The sequence below is a fragment of the Ursus arctos genome, unplaced genomic scaffold (genome assembly GCF_023065955.2).
Source record: "Ursus arctos isolate Adak ecotype North America unplaced genomic scaffold, UrsArc2.0 scaffold_15, whole genome shotgun sequence".
In the NCBI taxonomy this organism is placed as follows: Eukaryota; Metazoa; Chordata; class Mammalia; order Carnivora; family Ursidae; genus Ursus; species Ursus arctos.
Genome location: NW_026622819.1, coordinates 29505135 through 29528335, shown reverse-complemented (window position 1 = coordinate 29528335; position 23201 = coordinate 29505135). Strand labels below are relative to the sequence as shown.

Genomic DNA, 23201 nt, shown 5'->3' with positions numbered 1-23201 from the left:
ATATCTTCAAAATCATTAAAATAACTTCAGAATTAGATGGGTATGTTCGAATCTTTGTTATTTTACTTCTTTGAGCTTTGGTTTGTTCATCTGTAAAGTGGGACTAATACCTTTAACACAGAGTAAGAGCCTGGCACTGAGACTATTCATGGTTATTAACTGTTTAATAATCAATTAATATCAATCTCCCAATCTGAGGGTCATATGTACAACTGTTTCTCCTCCTAGAGTTAAGAAAAACATCTGGCAAGCTTAGATTAATTGGTGTAGTCCAGGATTGGCCTACCTAGGTGGGTAGAATGAGGTTCCACGAGCACTTGACTTTGAGCTGGATTTGGGTGGTGGTGAATTTTCTATCTGCTCTTTGAGCATAAGTTTCCGTGTGATTAAACAGACTAGGTAGAAACCCCAGAATTCTTGGACATGTCACAGAAAAGAATCTCAGAGTTGCTGACTTTTCCTTGGAGAGTGGTGTCCTCAGTTACCTCTAGTTCCAGTAGGCAAATCATCAACAGAAATGTCCCTGTTGACCAGAGCTGCCATAGTGATGGCCACTTTTGTTTTCTGATATGAGACCCAGGCGGTATACCAGATTAGGTATCTGGAGGAAACCCCAGGGATATTGCTGAAATTAATTATTTAACTGACTCATTATTTTCCAATGTGTTAGAGACCTTGAATTAAGTCTGTTGGCAAATGTGTAACCATTGAAAATTCTTCACAGTCAGAAACTGGAAACAAAAACTTTCTTTTGGTTTTACGTTTTTGGTCTTGCACAGACCATTGAAGTCTGTGGATTAAGTGCATTAGTTAGAATAATATATTCAAGGATTTAAGGAATTTGGGTCCAATTTCGAACCACTTCGCTACCTCTGGCTTGACCTCAGCTCAATTCCTTAATCTTTTGGCTTCTTTCTCCATCTGTGCAAGAGGCCTCTGGCAACACACTGAGTGCAGTAGCTGTAGGAATAAATTAAATAATGGGCTTAATATCACCACTGAGAATGGAGTAAATTGCTCTTTTGTGGGCTCCATTAGCTCAACTGAGAATATTAGCACAGGATTCTGGGATGATGATGGACTATATGGAATAAGGTAGCATCAATTTTAATGTCTTGCTTTGCCCCACAATGACTCGAGACAATAGACAAAGAATACAGAGAGGAAAGAGAAAAACAGCACCAGGGGAGAGGGTTCCATAAGGCAGAAAGAAGAGATAAAAGGTGGAGGGATGGAGGACCATGAGAGAAGACGTGAGGCACGAGTGCAGACCAGGAAAGAGAAGACCAGAGAGGCAGGAAGGGGAATGAGCTTGCTGAGAGGAAGTGCAAGGATTAGAAAGGAAGATTCTAATCAATCAGCAGTTCCTTGGGGTCAAATGGGAGGCATGGAGAAGAGCGCGGAGTGGAGGCAGCAGGCAGGGTTTATTCCAGAAAGAAGGGTTTGCTAGTGGTGCCCCCTACTCCTTGCAGGGGCTCTCTCCATTCCTGGGACTTGCCCTTCTTTAACCTTAGGCTCTGACTCTGGAAGTTAGCCTTAACAGCTTGAGGCACTTAACCTCTCAGAAGCATAAGAAATTTCACATGATTCTTGAAGATGACAGGTCTTAAGATCTAGGGAGTTAACTAAATGTTAGTCTTCTAGGGGACAGGCCCCTTACTCAGGGCTCCTCAAATCAAATAGTTAAGTGAAGTCATGTAGGACAGGAGATGATAGGCAAACAATAAAAGAGAAGAAAAGAGAACAGAGATGATTTTATGGGCATTTAGCGATACCTATCTACCCCTCCTCACCCTCTAAGCTTTACCCACTAAGGATAGCAAGATTTTATAACCACTTCACAACCACACTTAGCCCCAGAACAGGCTCTTCCATCTGCTTTGATAGATTTAGGAGGAATAAAAGAAAGCATAATAATGAGAATATTCATAGCTAATAGTCCTTGCTTACTCTGTGTCAGGTGCATACACAACTCATTCTTCCAAAAGGGACTTGAGGCTGTTTACAATGCAGGACAAGCTGTAAGAGGAGAGGAGGAACTATACGGGCACACTTTGGCTGAGTTAAACCAACAAAAGTAACACAGCAGTAAATGGTTTTATAGACATTAACTCATAATATTAACTCTCTACCACCCTATGAGGCAGGTACTTTTTTAATAACTCCCTTTTATAAGAAGGAAACTGGGAAAACCAAGATTTGATATTACATCCTTGGCTTGTCTTCAAAGGACAGTATAAAAAATAATAATAACTCTGTGGGCGTCTTGCTACTTACTTTCAACAATAGCAATTTCAAAGCTATTCACCAGGAAAAAAAACATGTATTAGCTCTTCTTGCCACCAAAAGTTGGCCAAAACTGTTGTTGTATAGTGGCCGTCTTAACTTAGATTTTTAAATATCCCTTATATAAAGACCCTTATAATAAATTCCTCTCAGAACTTGGACCAAAGGAGAGACTTTCTCCTAAAGAAATTGTATGATTCCTTCTACTTGACGATGGGAGTTATAAAAATCTTCATTTCCCCTGTTTCACTTGGTTACGAGGAAACTTGGAGCTAAGTTTTGTGCTCAAATGCTATTGTCTGTCTCAGCCAGAGTTTTTTTGACTTTTTTTTTTTTTTTTTAATATTTGCCTTTTGTTGTAAACCACCTTAAGTCTCTTTGGAAGAAGGCACCGTATAAATAAACAAGAGACAAAATGTAATCCTGTTGGGGCTATGCTAGGGATATAATAATTTACCAAAATAGTTTACATAACACCCCCGAAATCTTTTTTATCCGAAAGAGAATATTCAAAACGGAATCCTGGGCAGATACTATCTTTCACGGTGTTTATCGCATTTTTCATGCCCCTCAAATAGCATTCCAGACCACTTTGGGAAAAGAACATAACATCTAGAGAAAATTAGCTGATTGCTCTCATATGTCTTCTTGTTACAGGGATCTAATTAAAGTTTTGAATCTTGTCCAAAACTGCGCTCTAAAATAAACCAATTTAAATCTACATTTATCAGTCAGGCTTAAAACAAAGAATAGTTTCACTCATTTCAACTATTCACTGGTTAATAACTATACTTAATTTGTAGATTTATTCAGTTCCAAAATTTCTTTCAGGAACACAGCCAAGTCTCATCTTGCCAATTGATAAACACTAGATATGTTAGATCACACATCGCAAGAAGTCAGTTTAAGGGCCAAAATGGAAGTAATTTAATAAGAAAACCTTATCATCTCAACGTTGCTCCTTTTGTGGGTGATCGATCTTTTCAAAGAACAAAGCCTTTCATTTCCAGAACTTGCATTACAGGTGTGATTATGATTTTTGTTTCACCTAGAGATCATTTTCTATTTTAAGTATTTCAAATGAAATCTTATTTACAAAAAAAGAGAAATGAACAGAACAGGAAAGCAGGGAGATTCGCCAAAAGTTGGAAAGAAGAGCACAAATCTTGGGCACAAAATAACTAAGAAGATAAATTCTGCTATTCAGCAAGAAGTTAAAGTTTAACAATTTGCTGCTTCATTCCCATTTAATTTTAGCTTGTAATATAACCTGCCCTTTTACTTCTAATTACGCGATCTTTTCTCTTTCATTCTTTGACAAACATTTAGTGAGAACTCTGTGTCAGGCTCTTCATATTAGAAGATATAAGCATCGACCAAAACAACTTCTTGTTCTGATATTTATTTTGCAACATCTCAGGAAATTGTAAAAAAGTAAATACTACATAGAACAGTATTTACAGATTGACTGGCCTATGACACTTGAAGTTGAGCGAAATCCATGGCACTTGAATTAAGCTGAGATTCCTTTAAGAATCCACAGTGGTTAACGCACCTTTTTACACGGTAGGTAAGAAAAATTTACTCCTGTCAGCACAGATAACAGGATCATATCGAGTGCTGCAAACTGAATGATGGCCTGGTCATAATCAGAATATTGCTAACGTATTTTTAAAGCCATTGCCTTGTTATGGAAATATAAAATCCATTATTTCTTGTGAGAAGTGTGCACACCCCCACTCTTCAAACCAGACCTGGGTTTGGGGTGGGGGGACACTATGGCGGCCCTTAGGAGCTGCAAGTTCCCGAGTCTCCTGACCTATGAACTGGGTATACATCAGAGGCAGTTTTCTGTGAAGCTAATTAAAGCTAAGCTTCAAGGCATCTTTTCCAGGCCCCCATTCAAGGCCCTGGCAGGAACCCTAGCAATACATTCACGTGGTTGTACATTTTTATACAGTTGGCAAAAGTAAGATATTTTAACCATGGTCAGCTGAGATTGAGGTCCTTTTCCACGTGGCTTTTCCCTCTGTCATTTTCCTTCGTGCTGGGTGTTGCTGGAGGAGCGTGAGTATGTGGCATTTGTTTTTTCTCTTTCTTTAAGAGGACTACCCGATTGCATAAATTTCAGGCCTCACAAAAAGCTGCATCGATGCCTAGGTATGATAATAATACCTATTTTACAGGTGAGTTGGGAGGATTAAATGAGTAATAGTTCCGGGTACGTGGTATGTACCCAGCGGATACTAGGTTAGGCATTATTCCCCCAAATTCTCTCCTTTTATCTTTCTTTTTTTCTTCCTATCTGGAAAACGAAGTCACAGAGGTTAGCATTTTATGTGCTCAAAACTGCAAATCTGTTTCATAAAAAGGAACTTTTCGATCCCAGGCAACAGGACCACATGATTTTTGGGGCCCTAGACACTTTTGCCTCTCTTGAATACCTTCCTCCATTTAAAAAAATTAAAAAACATATTTTAACACTGTACTAGTATAAAGACAAATACTTTAATATATATTTTAAAAACTTTCTTAAACTTTAATGTTAATTTTTTCCCTTCTGATTTGAAACTGGACGATTTTTGTGGGCCCCTAAAACTATTATGGGCCCTAGGCACTGTGCCTCTGGGAAAAGACAGTTGTAGGATTCTCCAATATGAATAATGATAAATTTCCCAAACCATCATGGACTCAAGAATGGGGATGAACAAAAAGCAATGTTGTACATCTTAAACAGAACTTCAGGTACGCTTATCTTAGGGACAATAGATCTTAGGGACAAGATCTTAGGGACAATAGGACACATTTAATTTTGGTGTTCAAAATATGCACATGGAAAAAAAGTGGAATAAAACATGCACATGGATGGAGTTGGCCATTAGGACACTAGTAGGGACCATATCTTACTGTGAAACACATATTTTTGTCTCCGAAGCTTACTTTTTCCATTAACATTCTTGCAGATGTTTTGTTGCCCCTTTTAGTTACATTATCAACAGGGAAATGTTATTTCAGAAAATAGGCTTCATTTTGCCAATTTAGAAACTGCTTGACAATGTCACCCAAAGGTCTTTAGAAAACACACTGGCCTTGGTGCTGGTGTATCAAATAAATCACAAATGAAACAAACAAGCTGGCTTCCTATTGAAGGTGTGTCTGCAGAGCCCTGTGACTCTGCGTGCCAGGGGCTCTATCTGGCACATTTCTGAACTTTGCAAAATTAATTGTGCCGACGAGAACACCATCAAACGCGTCCGGCATGGAGTGTAAACATCTTCAAACCATGATTCTGCGCCATCAAGCGCTCTCCAACTAATTTCATTTGGTGCATTACTCTGGAAGAAAATCGAGGCCAAGTGAAACTGCGGAAATGGGAACAATGCACGGAGGAAAAAATCTCACCCCATTAAGGGATCCGTTTCTTCTCTGCACAAATAAGCCCACCACGCCTTGGAGGCAAGACTAGATGGCTCCAGGATATTATCAGAATGCCCCCGCGGGCCCTCTCGGACTGAGGGAGCCCCGCACCACCGAGAAGGAAGGTGGCCTGAGCGGCAGGGCCCCAGCCCTGGGCGCATTTTAGGTAACTCATAAAATCTAAGCCATCGCCCCTCCCCCCTACAGCCACCGTTGCGGAGGCGCAGAAGCTGGTTTTCATGTGGTTTTACAGGGAAGGCTAAAGCACGGCTCCACACTTTCCAATCCTCTATGCAATGTTGGCAATGAGGACTGACAGCATTTGGGGGGCCACTCTCCTTCCCCGCAGGGCCGCCGCGCGCTCGGCCGGCCTTCCGTGAGGATTTGCAGTGGCCGGGCCGCTTCGATCTCCCCGGCTCCTCCATGACCTTCCGAGATTGGCCTCCGGACAGAACTCTCCGCGGAAGCACCACCCTCGGCGCTCCAGCCCCGCGCGCCGCCGCGCTCCTCCGACTCCCAGGGGCGGCCCCTCAGGCGAGCGCCGGACGCGCGCGGCCGGGCGGGGGGGCGGTCCGGCGGGGGCGCGCGGGCGGCTTCCGGCGGGGGCGCGCGGGGCGCGGGCGGCGGGGCGGGTCTGGGGGCGGGGCCGGGACAGCAGTTCCCCCCAGCCAAGCGGCGTGCAGGCACCGCCCCCGCGCGCCGCAGTCCCGGCTGAAGCGTCTCGGCCGTGGCCGTGGCCGTTAGCGTTGCCTCCAGGAGGCTCTGGCGGCGGCGGCGACTCCCGGGGCTCGTGGAGGGCAGCGGGCCGCCCCAAGCCCGTGGCCGCCTGGAGCAGCCCGGCGCTGGGAGAGGGGAGGCGAGGCGGCGGCGGCGGCGGGTTGTGCCCGGCCCCCCTCCTCCTCGCCTCCAGTCCCCGGGCGACTGCGGACTCCGGGCAGCCCCCGGGCGGCGGCCGACGCGGCGGAGCGGACGGCGGGGGATGGCGAGATAGCGGCGCGGGAGCGGCCCGTGAGTGCCGGAGGTGGGTGGGCGCGGCGCGGGGCGTGGGGAGCGGGAGCCACGGAGCCCGGAGCCCGGTCCCGTGGGCGCGTCGCCGCGAGCGCCTGGCGGCTCGGGCGGAGTGGGGGGCAGCGCTCCGGCCGGCTCTGGTCTGGGGGCGTCCGCGAGGAGTGACGGGGGAGGGGGAGCGCTCCGGGTCGCGCCGCTCTCCGCGCGCCCTTGGGCCACCTCGCGTCCCGGAGGGCGCCGACTCCCGGGTCGCGAACTTCTGCCCCAAGGAGGGCAGTTAAGTTCTGAGACCGGAGGCTACCTGGGGGATGGGAAGGAGCTTTGATTTTTATTTTCCTTTGAGATGTAATCAACGGATTGATTTCGTGACCCCGTACTTCACCTCTTCATGAAATCACTTCTTCCTCCCTCTTCCCTTATTTATAGTGTATTTGATTTACCTGTATTTTTATGTGCTTATATCCGAAGGCGCTAAACTCGGAAAACCCAAAGTTGAAGTGTTAGTGATTAAAGTTGGGTTTCATGAAAGATGCCACTTCTGATATGTTGTCTAAAAGGATGGAGCTGGAATCTTGAATTCTGACCCCGACAGAAAACTGCATATCAAGTGGTTGTGCATTTACTTCCGTGCTTGAATAATGTGATTCTGGTCTCCACCTTCCACTACCAAAAAAAAAAAATTTATATATATATATATATAGAGAGAGAGAGAGAGAGCGCCAGCCTTTATTCTCACTTGAGTATCTTTGTGTGCCTTTTTGTGTGGGTGTGTTTAATGCAATCGAATGCTGATATAACGTGTACAATTATTGAGTAGCATTTGTATGGAAATGAATTTTTTGCATTTCTTTTTATGTGTTCTTTTAACATTTTTTAACAGAAGGGTTTCAGTTTAAGGTTTGTCTTCTGACATGTTCGTTTTCAGTTTCAGATTTGTCTTTCATTAAAAGTTTTGCTTGGAGTAAAATTGATGTGACTTAGTAGTATCATTTAGTCATGGGTCCACCAATGAATCCTAAGTTAAATTTAAAGCAAATTCCCATCCCTTACAAATGAAAAATTAAAGCGTTTGTATAGTGCAAATGATGCTTGCCCCTCCCCTTAAAATTATTATTTTGCCACAGATTTGAAATCCTATTTCACTAATATCAGAGGGTTCCTTGTCTAAGCCTGGCAGAAGAGGGGAAACCTAAGTACAGTGTATTTTCAGAAACTCCAGACTCTCTTCTTGTTTTTTACATTGACTTTGTTTTATCGCCAGGTGGAAAGAAACTGTTAATTTGGAGGCTTCATTAGGTAGTAACAAGCTCAATTTAAATACGAGGTATGCTTTCAAGGTGAACTTAGCAGCTATTTCCCTTCCAAGAATTGAATTGAGGCTTATTTGCTTTGTAATAGGTGAGATCACAAGCAAGCTTCTCTAATTAGTGAAGACTTGGATTCTCTTCTGGGAATTAAGGATCAGGAACTCTGCTGTCGAATGGAACAACTTTTGTAATTTTTGAAAGCTTGTCCTTTTTTTTTTTTTTAAGATTTTTATTTATTGATAGCACAAGCAGGCAGAGCTGCAGGCAGAGGCAGAGGGAGAAGCAGGCTCCCCTCTGAATCAGGACCCTAGTTAAAGGCAAACGCTTAACCAGCTGAGCCACCCAGGTGCCCTGAAAGCCTGTACTTTTGATGATCATCCTTGAATAATATGTTGGCAATAGTATGAATTATTCTGATATTAAAATTTGTTGTATTAATTTGTGGGACAGGCGATCTATGCACCCTGTAAGGAACTGAATACATATAAAAAAGGTCTGGAGCAGAAAGTGTATCTCTCTCCCCTCTCTGAAACACAGCACCCTGTTCTCCCCAAGAACCAGGGTTACTAGTTCCTTGTATATATCTTTCCAGATATAGCTGATGCTAGTATAAACATTTTGTATGTGTTTTTCTTATTTGTCTTTCCACAAATGAGGACACACTGTATATGCTGTTCTGCACCAGCTCCCCGCCCTTCCCTTAGAGTACTAAGTCTTGGCAGTCCCTCTATCAGTACTTAAGAGAGCTGTCTCATTCTGTAAGAGCTGATGAGAGTAATCCAATACCGGTGAACCATTATTTACTTAGCCTCCTTTTTTATTGAGATATGTGTAGGTTGTTTCTAATATTTTGTTATAAAATTTTTGTGAAACATTAGTTTGTTAAGGTTTGTAAGTGGATTCCAATTATTCCCCAAGGCCCAAAGGCAATAGTAACTTACTTCTTTGACTCACATTCCAGGAAACAAATGGCCCTTCTCTCCAATATACACCTTTTGCTTTTGTATAATTTCATAGTGATCCATAAGGATCTTTGGTGTCCCATGTGGTGAAGCCTGAGCCATGATGGCCAGGAACTGAAGTCATACACCTTGATTAACACCCTACCTCTTTGTTTCAAGAAAAGAAAGAACAGATGTAAACTTTTAAGAATAACCTGTAAGAAAAGTTCACAAGAGATTAAGTATATCTGAACATGGAGAAAAGGCTTGTGCCTTTGATTAAATTGAAGATGAAGGGTGTTTTTGTTCCATAGGACTTGTTTACCATTAGGCACTAAAATGCCTGCCTTCTGTTGATTATCACCAATATCTCCTATTTTAATGTTGTTATAACATGGTTACAAATTGTACAGTTTGGGAAAAGGGTATGAGTCTTAAGGGGGGGTATGCTTTCAGAAAATATTTGGCTCATTTAAATTAAAAATGGATGTTTCAGAGTGCTTTTAACACCCTACCTCCAGGAGGGGGGGCAGGGTCTGGTTGCTCCCCATGCTTTCTCACCCCCAGGAACAGCCTCAGGCAGGATGGGCTGTGAATATTTGTTGAATTAATAAAATAATTTGTAGAAGTACTGCTAATCCTAGAAATTGTGTCTAATACATTATAAAAGTTGAGTATTAGCCAGTGTTGACCTTTATATGTTCATTACATTTATTTTTTTAGAGTGTTTTAAGACTCCTGTAAGCTATAGTTTTTTCAGCTGATCAACTCTTTTAGCATTTAAGGTGTTTTCCCTTCATTATGTGGCACCTGCCATTGTAGTACAAAACTGCTAATACTGCCTGTATTTGCTCTTCTTAAATAAGTATATATAGAGCATCTGTTATATTGCAGGCACCTTTATAGGGACCGCAAATGTAGCAGCGCACAGGGTGGACAGACCCCGCTATAATGAGTTCACATCTTACTGGGGGAGATGAACAAAAAGAAAAGAAGCAGTAAAGGAGGTAATAGCAAATAGTGCTGTGTACTGGGAAAGTGGTAAGAGTTGCTGTAATAAAGAGGGGCAGGATGGGGGCCATTGTTTCAGTTTGAGTAGCCCTGGAACAGTCTCTCTTGGAGAGATTTGAGCAGAGAGTTGAATGAGGGAAGAAGTCTGTGTGTTTAGAGGTCTGGAGGAAGAGTGGTTCAGGCAGAGGAAGAGTGAGTGCAAGGGCCCTGCAGGACGTCTGAGCCTCTCTTGCTGGAAAAGCAGAGGGCTGTCTCTGTGGCTGGGGTTTATGATGGGAAGGAGATGGGGAGAGTGGCAGGCAGGAGCGAGCAGGCACTGCAGTTGGTGCCCTGGGTATTTGTGTGTGTGAAGGAGTGTTTGCACACGTGGACTAGAGGCCTTGGATGGTGGCGGTCCTCCACCTGCTGGAAGCTCCAGGAGGGCGGGCAGGGTCTGAGTGTTCCCCATCCTTCCTCAGCACCCAGGAACAGCCTCAGCCAGGATGGGCTGGGAATAGCTGTTGACTTAATGAATAACCTGAGAGTTTAAAAAAATAATCTTGCCTGATTTTGGTCCAACTACCTAGATTGAGGAATCTTATTTGAGCTTTCCGTCTTGGCTCTGGCCCTTGACGTCACCAAATCTGTTACGCACATCCTCCCGAAGTATTGCTTTACGTTGGTTGCATTGGATTGCTTTTCCATGAAGTCAAAGTATGAAGCCTTAGCAATCTACCTAATTTTCCAGGACATTATAGTGATTTCTGAGTAATTTCATCAGAAGTTTCATCTTTGGTTTCAGTAGATTTGCTAATTGCTTAAGTGTAAAATTTTCAGAGATGCCTTTTTTTTTTTTTTTTTTTGTAGAATGAGTGCATTCATTCCTTTGGGCAGATGACAGACTAATGAGCAAGTAAAATATATGTACTTCATGCAGGTACTTTTATTCTCACAGGAAGAATGTGTGCATGTTCTATTTTAGGGAATATCAGGAACTGTGGTATTTCCTCTTCCCAACTTCTAATCTGTTTGTCATTCTAAATACATGTTCCTTTATGTTAATTGAAAGCGTGGGAAATGAATTTTGTGCCAAGTAATTGTTACAGATGTCTAATAAGAATCTGTTATCTTTCTCTCGACTGTGACTTTCTGGCTTCTGTTTGCCATTAGGAGTTTTGTCATCTTGCAGAATCTAATTGGTTGATACCAGAACCATGAAGTTGTGTCTGGGTTTATCTTGCAACTTTTTCTCATATAAGCTCTGCTCAAACCCTGTGTCAAGGGCGGATTCTGTGACTCCCCTAAGGCTTAAGTAAGGTCGGCTTTGTCCTTTGTCACTGTCCCTGCAGGAAAAGCTCTTCATTTAGCAGAAGCACGTAAGCATCTATGTTACTTGTAACTGGTTTTGGTGATTTAGCGGCTTAGACGTTTGAGTTAAAGTACTTTTACTACTTCCTTTCTATTTCCTTTGTGAACTATAGAGATGCAGGAGTTCCAAATGTGTCTTACATTGTCTAAAATTATAGCACAGACTTTCTCGCCAGTCATTGCTGCTCATGTTGCTCACGTGAGCAAAGGTGGTATTTAGCAGATGCCGTTCTATGGTTTTATGTTGGAAGTTGAGAACAAACTTCTGGTGGGTGAATTTTTCATGGAATTTTGCACAGAGGTGAGAAAAATCTTGGCTTTTACCCGTTGTAGGCCAGGTCCCAAAGAAGACTTGGACTCATCCATATGTGCCTGTCATTAAGAATCTATCTCCGGTGATGGGTATTAAGGAGGGCACATATTGCATGGAGCACTGGGTGTTATACGCAAATAATGAATCATGGAACATTACATCAAAAACTAAGGATGTACTGTATGGTGACTAATATAACATAATAAAAAATTATTATTAAAAAAATAAAAAAGACTTTATCTAGATTATTGAGTGGCAGTATTCTGGCAGACCACAAGGAGGCGATATCCCTTCCTGAAAGTGTGTGTGTAGGGGGGGCTTCCCTAGAGGGGGGCTTGGGATGCTGAGGCGCCTTGCTGTGCCTTCCTCTGACTGCTATCAGAAGCAGCCTGCAAGGAGACTCTGGATCTGAGGCTTGAAATGGTGGTGGCAGGAACATCTGGTGGAAAATAACAAGTGGTGGCAGAAGTAGTTCTTCCCATTTCTAATATTAGAAATGCTAATGGGGCCGTGAGCTGTAGATATTGTGCAGACAGAATCGTGTGTGTCTGTTGAGGTGGGCGTAAGCTGCAGCCTAGTGAGCATCCACCGGGACTCCAGTGCCACAGCCCCTGAGGGTGCCGGGGTGCCACCTGAAAGCTGGGGTGCTAGCCATTCCTGACCACAAGCTGCCATACTAGTGAGGTCCTGTTTCACATCTAATCCTCAGTATTTATAGTACAGTACAGAAGGGGAGGAGGCTTGGGCATTTTAGAAACCTCTTCAAAGAAACTGGAAGTTGGGAGCGTACATCTTCATCTAATTGGAACCTGTCCTGTGTTGATTCTTTGAAGATACCTGGACCTGCCAGAGTTTTACTGTAGATGTAAAGTTATCTTTTTGGAGATCCATGTTCAGAATTTGTGGAACTATATAGAGCTTAAAATGCAAAGCTCTTATCAGTAATAAGAACTTAAACATTCAAACAAAGCAAAAGAAAGTCTAGAATTTGAGAGCCGGAAGAGGTCTCAGGTCATCTGGTCAACTTCTTGAGTTTACTAATGAAGAAACCAAGACCCAGAGAGGTTATAATTTGCCCAAGAATCCAGTGGTTCCAGACTGGCATTGTAACCATGATTTGCTGATTCTTTCCTGTAAGGTCCTGACCTTCCCCCGACACCTAGAACAGCAGCTCATTGAAGGCAGGGACTTTGTGGAGTTCACCACTGTGTCCTCAACAGAGAACATTGCCCAGCCCATAGTAGATATTCAGATATTTGTTGATAAATGAGTATCTATAGGATTTTAACAACTTCAGATCGTCATATTGGCAATAAGATAGTACAGTATTTATAAAATTTGAAAGAATGTATAATTTCATGAGTTTCTTGTTAAAAAAAAAGTATGGCATATTGCTATTAAAGCCTCAAATATTAAGCCTAACATTAGCCAGGTGGGCAAATGAAGATGTGAGGTTTTACTTACTAGCTTGGCACTTTTCTGAGCCTGCTTTCACTAAATTTTCAAATTGTCGTTCTGTAACCTCAGCCTGCTGGGATTTGATGTCATTAATGTTTTATATTTTCTATTTGAAAGCGTATTTTAAAATATAGCATTTGTTGTCTGAATTGTTTGCTGTTTTTCTAGATATGTTTTACTAATAGTTTCACTATTTTTAAAAATTAAGGCTATATAGGGATTTGATTGTTTAAAAACAAGTCTAGCCAACTGGAGGGTTTGGGGAATTGTCACTTTCAAACGCTGCTGGTGGGTGTTTCAGTTGTTACAACTTTCCAGGAGGGCAATTTTGTATTACTCATGGAAAGCCTCAAAAATGTGCCATGTCCCTTACTCAGGCATTTCCATCACTAGGAATTTAAACTAAGGAAAAAGAAATAAGCATGTGTACAGAGAGGAGTCTATAGCAGTGGGTTCTTACCTACACAGTGCCTGTAGGTACCACATTCCCGTACGTAGCTTTCTCCACCACGCTGATTCTTAACTCTGTGGGAAGTCTGCTTCGTGGAGTGTCTCAAAATTGGAAAGGGGGTGCTCTCTGAAGTTTGGGAAGAACACATCTCCAGATTCTGGTGACTTCCCCACAAAGTATACACAAAAAACAACCTCTAATTTGCAAAAATGGTTTTTGTAGTTTCCTTTATGATAGTTGTAAACTAGAAACAATTTAAGTGCTCAATAATAGGGAGATTGGCTACATAAATTGTGGTAGGTACATGTATTAGAGAGCCCTTTATTAACAGTGAGGTAGGGGAGTAATTTATTGATATGAAAGGAAATCAAAATTTGCAAACTGAAAAAGCAGATTTGCAAAATGGCATTTGTAAATTGATATGAGGTTTTTGGCTATTTGTTTTGGTGGCTGAATGTGAGAGAGTGAGCTTGTGTGTCTGTCTGTCTGTGTTTACAATTTGTAAAATGCTGGGAAAAATTTATACCAAATGTTAGGTGAGATTATTTTTGTGTGTTGAAATTACAGGTGACCATTATCTTTTTATTATCATTTTCCTGATTTCCATTATATAAAGCATGTTATATAGTTAAGAGAATGGAATTAGATGCTATTTCCCATTTACTGGTTGTGTGAACTTGGGCAAGTTCTGTGTGTCTTTCCTTGTGTGTAAAATGGGAATAATAATATCCAGCTCAAGGTGCCTGCAGGTAGTGTTTGATAAATGTTACCTTGACCTCACCAATCGGATATGATTAAGGCCAATACTATGTTCCTATTAATACAGAATTTCTAAGCAGAATAACTTGTTGTACAAGTTTTATCACACTGTTGTGAAAAGCATTTCAGGACATTCTGACAAAATATTTCATTGCTTTTGGTCACTGGGAGATATCTTGCTGAATTTTTATTTACTTTAAAACTGAAATGCTTTCCATTGCCAAGAAATTTTATTTTGAATTGAAGGCTTTTTTTTTTTCTTCTGTTTTTGTTTTTAGTAGTCCTGTATGATAGGTTCTTAAAGGTCAAGATCCGATCTTTTTTCCTTTTGTGGAGTTCAAATGAAATGTGATTCATTCCTTCAGTAACTGGTAGGGGCCTTTTTCCCCCCCAGGTGGTGGGCTGGCATCAGATCCACAGCAGTGCCCTGGACAGGCGTGCCCCCTCACTTGCACGACGGGGGAAGTGGCGTGCAGGGCCGGGCCAGGAGGTGCGCACACTTGGTAAATGGCGTTGCCACAGCTGACGGTCAGGCAGGCCTTATTTTCTCTCCTGCAATTCTGGAAGAAACTTTGTCGTGAGGTTACTTTTCAGTGAACACAAACATTACCTCCTGCTTATTCCGTAAAGGACATGAGGAGCAACGAGGTTATTTCCTTTACTGATGATTTTACATTGTACCTGTGTGAGAATATCCGAGGCTGGTAATCTCAAAATTGCTGCAGTATATCTTCTGTGAAGGTCATGCCTTTTTGAGGTTATCTTTTATAAAATTATTGAGATGGGTTCCTACTAATAAATTTAGGACGAATGGAATTCATGGAGATCCCATTTGAGAAAGTCTAGCAGGTAATCTTCCTGAGGATGAAGGCAATAAAGCATGCAGCTGAAAATATACGAAACGACATTAATTTTGTAATTTCCTAATGTAAGAGCGGTTTTTCAGTTGGCAACGGTTGACAAATTCTGACGTAGAGTAGATGCAGCATTCATGAGGGAAGCCTCAGAACTTTCATGACAAGCAGTGACCTTGCATTTCATTTCCCTCATCCGGCCTAACAAAAGAAGATGGTTTCACGAATCTTTTTATCCTGCGCCTATGTCGAATGCGAGGAAGGTTAAGTCATGTCACAGGTCGGAGGCATCAGCAGAGCCAACATGTTATTCGTCATGTAGCTCACGTTTTTTCTGTCTACACTCTTGCTTTCCATGGTCCCCCTTCCCCCCTCCATTCCGACCCCACTAGAACCAGCAGTTAGCTTTCTTTCATTTGGTTGAGGGGAGGTCGCTTTTCAGAAAGAAAAACCTTTTATCTCTCTCAGTGAGAGGGATGAGTACGCCTTTGCGAGTGGAGAGCAGCCAAGCTGTGTTGACATGCAGACATGAGCCTGTTGGCTAGACATTGAACTTAGCCCACTTGCCCTTTCTCCAACGCCAGCGTCAATAAAAGTACAGATGTCTCTGTTCGGGAGCTTTTCAGCTCACTGGCGAACAGTCAAAGCCGTGATTGCTATACTCACACATTCCAAGGGATGTATTGCTGGGATCAAAAGCTCAAATGCTTGCAGGTGCAGTGGGGGTCATGCACCTTGCTGAGTGGGTCTGATCTGCCTGCTGTCTGTGCTTTTGGTAGAGACAATCAGAAATACCTTTTTTACTACGAGGTGGACAACGGTGATCATCTAGATGGTAAATGGCAACTGAAATTTGTCTCCGTCCTGGAGACCGGTAAGGAAAGACACGGGGAGGCTGGATGTGGGGCAGTGTGAGCTTAGTGTGGAAGGATGGGTTGGTGTTTGTTAAGTGGACAAGGGCAAGGGGGACAGACATTCTGGGCAGAGGGCGCAGCATGTGCAGTGACAAGAGTACGGCCCAGCCTGGCACGTTTGGTGGGACCCAAGCACAAGGGCGACGTGGGCAGAGGTGGAAGTGGGAGCTTAGGTGGCATGCAACAGTGGAGAGCCCCATGTGTCAAGCTAACGTTGGCCCCTTTTCCAGTAGGCCAGGGCGAGTGATGGACGCGTTCAGGCACGTGAGAGCAGCATTTCAGAAAGTTGACTCCCGGCTGTGCTGTGGAGGGCTTGGGAATGCAGGGACCAGCGCGGAGCCCTGCAGGAGAGGCCCGCAGCAGGCCCGGCTCCTCAAGTTTGGCTGTGTTCTCCTCATAATGTCAAGGTGGTGACACATGGAGTGGCGAAGACCACAAGCTCCTCTCATGCCCCGTCTGCCATGCCCTTTCTGAAAGCTTCTGAGTAAACTCGGCACCAAAGCATTCCGTGTGTTCAGAGCTCCCCAGCACAGGTCTGCTGGGACCTACCCTTAAGTTGCTAAATGTTCAAGGGGTCCCTAAGTGTGGGTGGTATTGTAAAATTAGGGAGCCGGGGACGTCCGGAAGACGGTCACAGGGTACAAACTTTCAGTGACGAGATGAGGGAGTTCTGGGGGTCTCTTGGACAGCATGTGATTGTCGTTAAGTTTGTATCGTATGCTTGGAAATTGCTACGGGAATAGATCTGAAGCATGTTTACCCCGTCCACACACAAAAAGGTAACTGCGAGGTGATAGACACGTACATTAACTTGATTGCGGTAGTCATTGCACAGTGTATATCGAATCATCAGGTTGTGCATTTGAGATGTATCCCGTTTTGTCAGTTATACCGCAGTGAAGCTGAGAAATAAATCGGCAGTAGGCACACCCGTGGAGAGATGGGATAAGGATATGGAGTGAGATTTATACTGAAGCAAGAACTTATAATAATTTGGGCAGTAGTAAAGACAACAATCGCTCATATTTAATATTCTTAATATTACTATTGGAGTACTATATTAATATTATTATTGGATTACCTACCTGTTAGTTTTTCAGACTCAAAGTGAATCCTCCCATTCTAATGCCACTGGAGGATAGGATTTTAGGCACTGTGATAAAATGAGGAGACACAGGAGCTGTCCTTGTTACTGTTTTGGAGGTTATATTCCATTATTGGCCCATTTCACTGATCAGTCTTTGGTGTTTGTCCCACGTGTTGCCACTAAATCGTGTCTCTTCCAACCTGTATTTGTTCATTTTCTGCACATGATGCCATCATCAGCATCAGCATCATTTTATTTTGGACCCTGAAATTATCAGTGCTAAATTTATCTTTTGTACTAGTTTATTGGATTAATTTATTAGAATTCTCATTATTACATGCAATATATTTGCTATTTTGCCCATTTTTTTAATCCACGGATTTGATGAAGGTGAGTCTTGTGTCATCATCCAGTTCATTAATGAAAAGGTCAAGAAAAACAGACCTGGGTCATTTCTGTTAGTAATCTTTGTCTAGGTTGACATCCAATAATGAGCACCCCTCAAGGATGAGCATGTGGTGGTGAAAGAACCCCCTTTACTCCTTTGTATACAACCTGTATTTCTTCATCTTGCTCATAAATATCTTTCAGGCATTTAGAAAAGACCTTGTTCAAACCGAATACCTCCTGTCTCTTTCTGACGCTTGCTTTCCTGGGTCAGCAGCTTCATCAGGTGAGGGGGTAAGGTGGGGCTGAGGTACACTGGCGTAGGGTCCCTTTCCTGATATGTTCCGTAGTCTTACCCAGGATCAATGTCAAGCTCACACGTGTCTCCTCTGTAGAATCTGCTTGCTTGACAGAACGTTCCACAGAGCATCGCTTTCCAAAACAGTTTGGCCAGAGACCAGTTCTTTCTGTTGTATTTTTCATTCTCTGTTCTGCTGTATTTAGAAGTTTCAAGTGAATGTAAGGTGAAGTACTGTGTTTCCAAATACTTAAAAGATGCTGTTGATTATGGTCAAAAGCTAAAGATTTTGTTTTAATTCTTTTTTTTCCTTTTTTTCTTTTGAGAAGCATTTGCATTCTAAAATAATGCTTAGGATTTTGAGATCTGGAATTAAATAATACCATAAAGAAAAGAAAAGGACCATTTGAATTCTTTTGGAGAGGAGAGCTTTGAGATTCCAACCCCAAAGAATGTTAAGAAAACATTCAGGCACATTTTGGTCAATATCTGTGCACTGAAATATAAATCTTCAAACGGTTTATATTTTAAGATTATTTCAACAGCAAGTCAGGAATTTTTTAATGGCAATACATTTTGAAAACAGGTTGTTAACTGGTGCCCTACGAACTGTACTTGGCCTACAAGTGTGTTTTCTTTGGCCCACATAGTGTTTCATAAAGAATTAGTTGCCAGCATTTAAAAATAAGGAGATTTCACGTTACAAAACCAAACCAAACCAGACCTGCATCCCTGTCCCTTTTTGAAAACCTTGAAGGTCTGTGACTGCACTGGACCCGTGTTCCTCCATGGTGGTTGTAGAGAAGTAAGACGGGAGCTGGAGGCTACCCAGCGCAGCTCTGCGCTCCGTATTCCGTCCCTGTGGCCAGCCTCACTCACTTCATCTGCCTCAGAGTAGGTTTGAGCTTGCACCTGCCGAGTTAAAGAGCTAACCAATTAGGGGTATGCTTCAGAGTTGGGAGGAGAACGGGAAGGTGGTAGCCTTTTGCTCTTTTGTTCCCTGAACATAGGTTGTTTGACCTCGGGCATGATGTGATGACTGGCCGTGGCTGGGAGAGCAGGTGGAATTTTCCCCCAGGAACGCATTCAGCCAGGCAGTGTGAAGGAGAGCAGCGTCCCTCATGGCATTCCAGATCTGCTAGTTCAAGGTGACGAGCAAGGTGTCCTAAGAATAAAACAGCTCTGCATTTGTTAGCATGTGGAAAGTAGGGAAGGTAGGCCCTGGGTCATCGTTGTGTGATTTTAGAGGTGTTAGGAAATTTGTCCAAGGTCACATACCTGCCACCTGGGCAGTGGTGGACAAGGGACTAGAGCCCAGGACTTGTGACCCTGGTTCAATGAATTTTCCACTCTATGTTTTTCATGTATGTGTCATGGTCTAGAGATGATGTTGGTAATCAGGCCTGGATTCAAACCCAGATTCTGCCCCTGACTAGCTGTGTGACCTCAGGCAAGTGTCAAAAACCTATCTGTGCCTTATTTTCCTTGTTATAAAGAAGGGGAGGATAATGATACTGAGCTCATCGGGTAGTTATGGGGATTAAATCTGATATATTGTTTAAAGACCTTAAAACAGTGACTGCCTATAGTAAATAGTGCATTGACCACGCATGTCTGAAAAATAATATTTGTAAATTCTGTATTATCACAGTTGACTTGGCTAAAACCAGCATTTCAACCACACAAAACTATCACATAGTATATATATTTTTTCCTCTTAGAATTTAGAAAGAGCTTTTAGGATAGTTTTACTCCTATGTATTTTTTTTAAAGCCTCCAACAATTTGACCCAATTTTATCTTTCTATTCATAAATTTTTCTGTAGCAGACAGGCGCATTCAAAAGCATACATTCAGCTTTCTGTTCAGAAAGTAAAGAAACAATTGGGTGTCATCAAAATATTTTCAGTCTTCACCAGAGATGCCATTTGGGTGGATTTGTTCAATTCACTAAATAGATCTTGAATATGTAGTGCATATAAAGCCCTTTTAGATGCAAGAGAGTTTTAAAGTTAAATCTCAAACTGAGGGCTTGGGAGGGGAGGGGGGTGGGGGACTGGGATGGGCCGGTGATGGGTATTGAGGAGGGCACATATTGCATGGTGCACTGGGTGTTATGCGCAGATAATGAATCATGGAACATTGCATCAAGAACTGAGGGTGTACTGTATGGTGACTAACATAATGAAAAATTATTAAAAAAATAAAGTTAAATCTCTGCTCTTTAGGAGCTCATAATTAATGGGAAGAGAGGGTGGGAGGAAGGAAAGAATCATGTCCATAATATCTGGTGCGGTATAAGAAATGCCCGAAGTGGAAATTGAGCAAAGTGCAGTGGGAACATTGAGAGAATGCCAGGATCTGGGCGTGATTGTCTGCCAGAGAGCCAGGAGGCAAAGATACCCCAAGGACAGGGAGCTGAAGAGGAGGATCAGATTGTGGGGCCGAAGTTTGCATTTGAGTTTGGACCTATAGTGTGAGCAGTTGGTCAGGCACCTCCTGACCCTTGGCCTGGAGCTGGAAGGGACGGTGAGGATTAGAGATTGAGAAGCTAATCAAAGCCAGATGGAAGCCAGAGGCCACGAGGTAGATGAAGCTGTGATTCAAGTACTTGTGCCTTGATGCTGCTGAGAGCCCACCAGAGCGGCGGATGTGGAGACAGGGGTTGGGGTAGAGAGCAAGACAGGTGCTGTTTAGGAGGTAAAACTGACCAGTAGGTGGAAGGGCTGGGGAAGGAGGAGGAGTTAAGGGTTACTCTTGCTCTGGTGACCCAGGAGAAGACTGGTGTCATGAGCAAGGACCGGGGCATAAGAGAGCAGGTCAGGAAGGGAAGGTGAGTGTAATCCTATACCTGTGGGGATTTTGAGGGATCTGTGAGATGTCTCAGTGGACATGTAGCATCAAAATATTTTGTCGTTGCTGATGGACCTCATTTGAATTGGATGCGTGCAGTAGATAAGCAAGCAGTTGCCTAGGAGGCAGATGGTAATCTGTAAATGGAAGAGGCCAGTCCTGGAAATACAGATTTGGAAGTCATGAGTTGTGAATGATGAAAGCCACAGAACAGATAATGCAGTTCACTGAAGAAATATGGGGTGAAAGCAGTGGGCTAAGGGAGTCCCACAAGGAAGCGGGGTAAGAATGCTGTCTTCAGGGCATCTCTAGTCGGTGATAGATTATTTAATTAATGGTCTTAGGATAAGTGTAACCTTTGGGGGCTAGGGGAGCCTGGGTTTCCCGACTCCTGTCGTACACCAAAATTAATTTCATATGGATTAAAGTTTCACATGTTAAACAAAGCTTTAAATGTACTGGAAGACTATATAGGTGAATTTATACAGCTTTGGCATGAGAAAGAGTTTATGGTCAGAAGCCATAAAGGACAAATTGGGAAATCTGACTTAATGAAAGTCAAACAGAAACCTCACTGAAAAGTAAGAAAACAAACGAAATATTTGCAATGCATGTAACAGTTCACATGCATATTGTGGTATGGTGTTAGGATTTGTTTCTTATCAAGCAGTGAAGAAAAGATCAATGTCTAATTAGAAAAATGGGCAAAAGGCAGAATAAGCATCTTATATGCAAAGCATTGCAGATTACCAATAAACCTATGAAAGGTATTTTTGACTCCATAATCAAGAAATGCCATTTATGGGGACACCTGGGTGGCACAGCGGTTAAGTGTCTGCCTTCGGCTCAGGGCGTGATCCCGGCATTATGGGATCGAGCCCCACATCAGGCTCTTCCGCTATGAGCCTGCTTCTTCCTCTCCCACTCCCCCTGCTTGTGTTCCCTCTCTCGCTGGCTGTCTCTATCTCTGTCAAATAAATAAATTAAATCTTAAAAAAAAAAAAAAAAAGAAATGCCATTTATGGCCTAACAGTTGGAAGAGATTAAAATGAAAAAAAAAAAAAAAAAATCTTACTCTTGGTGAGAGTGTGGGGCAGCATGTACGGGGGAATAGAACTGTTCCTGATAGTTTTTGAAGGTAAGCTGCTATTGTGCTTTTCCCCAGCATGTTAAAGATCCCTTGGCAGTTTTTGGAATAAGAAGGAGTGTCCTTCAGGTCGTTTCTTTTGTATAATAATAGGGTGTTTCACCCTTGTGAGCGAAGGCAAAAGCAGGTTCGTTTGTGTGATAGACATTATGGGCATTTACTGAAGGCTGTGGCATGCCACACACTGTGACATCTCAGCGCGCTGAGAGGCGAGTGGACAGACGCTGGTCAGCGTGGTGGAGCTTCCGGTGGACCCCGGAGCATAGGAGGAGCTGGAGGTGTGGAGAACATCATGGGGCACATTCCACAGAGGCAGTGGTTTGAGGGGAGACCGTGAGGCCTGTGGGGAGTATGGGGAGCTGGACGTAGTTAGCCCACTGCAGGGTGGAGTGGAGAAGACTGTTTGAAGGGTTTTGTCTACCAGGCTGGCCAGGAATTTGATGTTGGAGCAATGGGGAGTCTTCAAAGGATTTTAAGCACCGGAGTGATGTACTCAAATTTGTTTTGACATGCCGAAGTTGTTAGTGAACAGGCTCTTCAGTTAACAGGGAAGTCCTCTCTAGAGGGAAGATGACCAAACTGAAGGGGAGGAATGTCAGGATCCTGAAAAACTAAGTCACAGACCAAGAAGTAACTGCAGTTCTTTTGGGGAAATGCTATCCTGCAGAATCCACAAAGATCTATTCTAATAACACAGCAAAAGTTACATTTCAGGATTATTTTCCTGCTAGCAGATTCAGATTAGAGTATGATAATGGAATCCCTAGGCAGTTGAGTTGGCCTCTAACCACATTTTTGGTTGACAGTGCTCTTGGTGTTTCATTGTTTTTATGGTGCCCCCAGGTCAAAAGAAATGCCTAAGAATTCTTCGTATGAAGTTCTTAATTCCAAACAACTTAAGTATTTATGACCTAACACGGTACTGGCAGTTTGGAAAAATAATGCATAACAATTTAAAAGAAAAATAGTGTTTTTTTCTTGGAAACGGATCGAACACTGCCACCCTCGTTTCCATTTCGACATTGATTTTTGAGTGGATGGTACCTGTGTTTTATCACAGTAACCGATGACCCTGTCTTTGCAAGGTACGAGGTCATTGAGAGGAATGTAGCATGGCCTGGTGTTGAAACTGAACTACCTTGAGCTAAAGGTTCTGACAGTGATGGACAGTGATGTTGCTTCGTTTACTTTAAAATTTAAAGTACACTGTACTGTCCCAGTTCACTTGCTTCTGTGCCTTGTGGGAACTCCAGGTCTGACTTGTGTTCCAGTGTGGGCAGAGCTTGGGTTAGCCATCGGCCAGCTCTGGAGTGTGTCTGCTCAGCGCCAGGCACTGCGCTGGACTGGGGGTGGGGGGGCTTACA

At 43.0% G+C, this 23201-nt stretch overlaps 1 protein-coding gene across 3 annotated transcripts in view; it reads left to right on the top strand.

Moving 5' to 3' along the window:
- The first annotated feature begins 6412 nt into the window (after positions 1-6412).
- LIFR (LIF receptor subunit alpha) overlaps positions 6413-23201 on the top strand; it is a 74495-nt gene continuing 57706 nt past the window's right edge. The window contains exon 1 of one of the 3 annotated variants that reach the window (XM_026506849.4): positions 6413-6711. Coding sequence is in view for 1 of the 3 variants with exons in the window: in XM_057312206.1 (XP_057168189.1) it covers positions 18874-18986 (113 nt within the window). In the remaining 2 variants the exon portion in view is untranslated. Of the gene's footprint in view, positions 6725-11361; positions 18987-23201 lie in introns of those variants that run through there. The other 2 variants (XM_026506848.4, XM_057312206.1) reach the window with 2 other exon arrangements.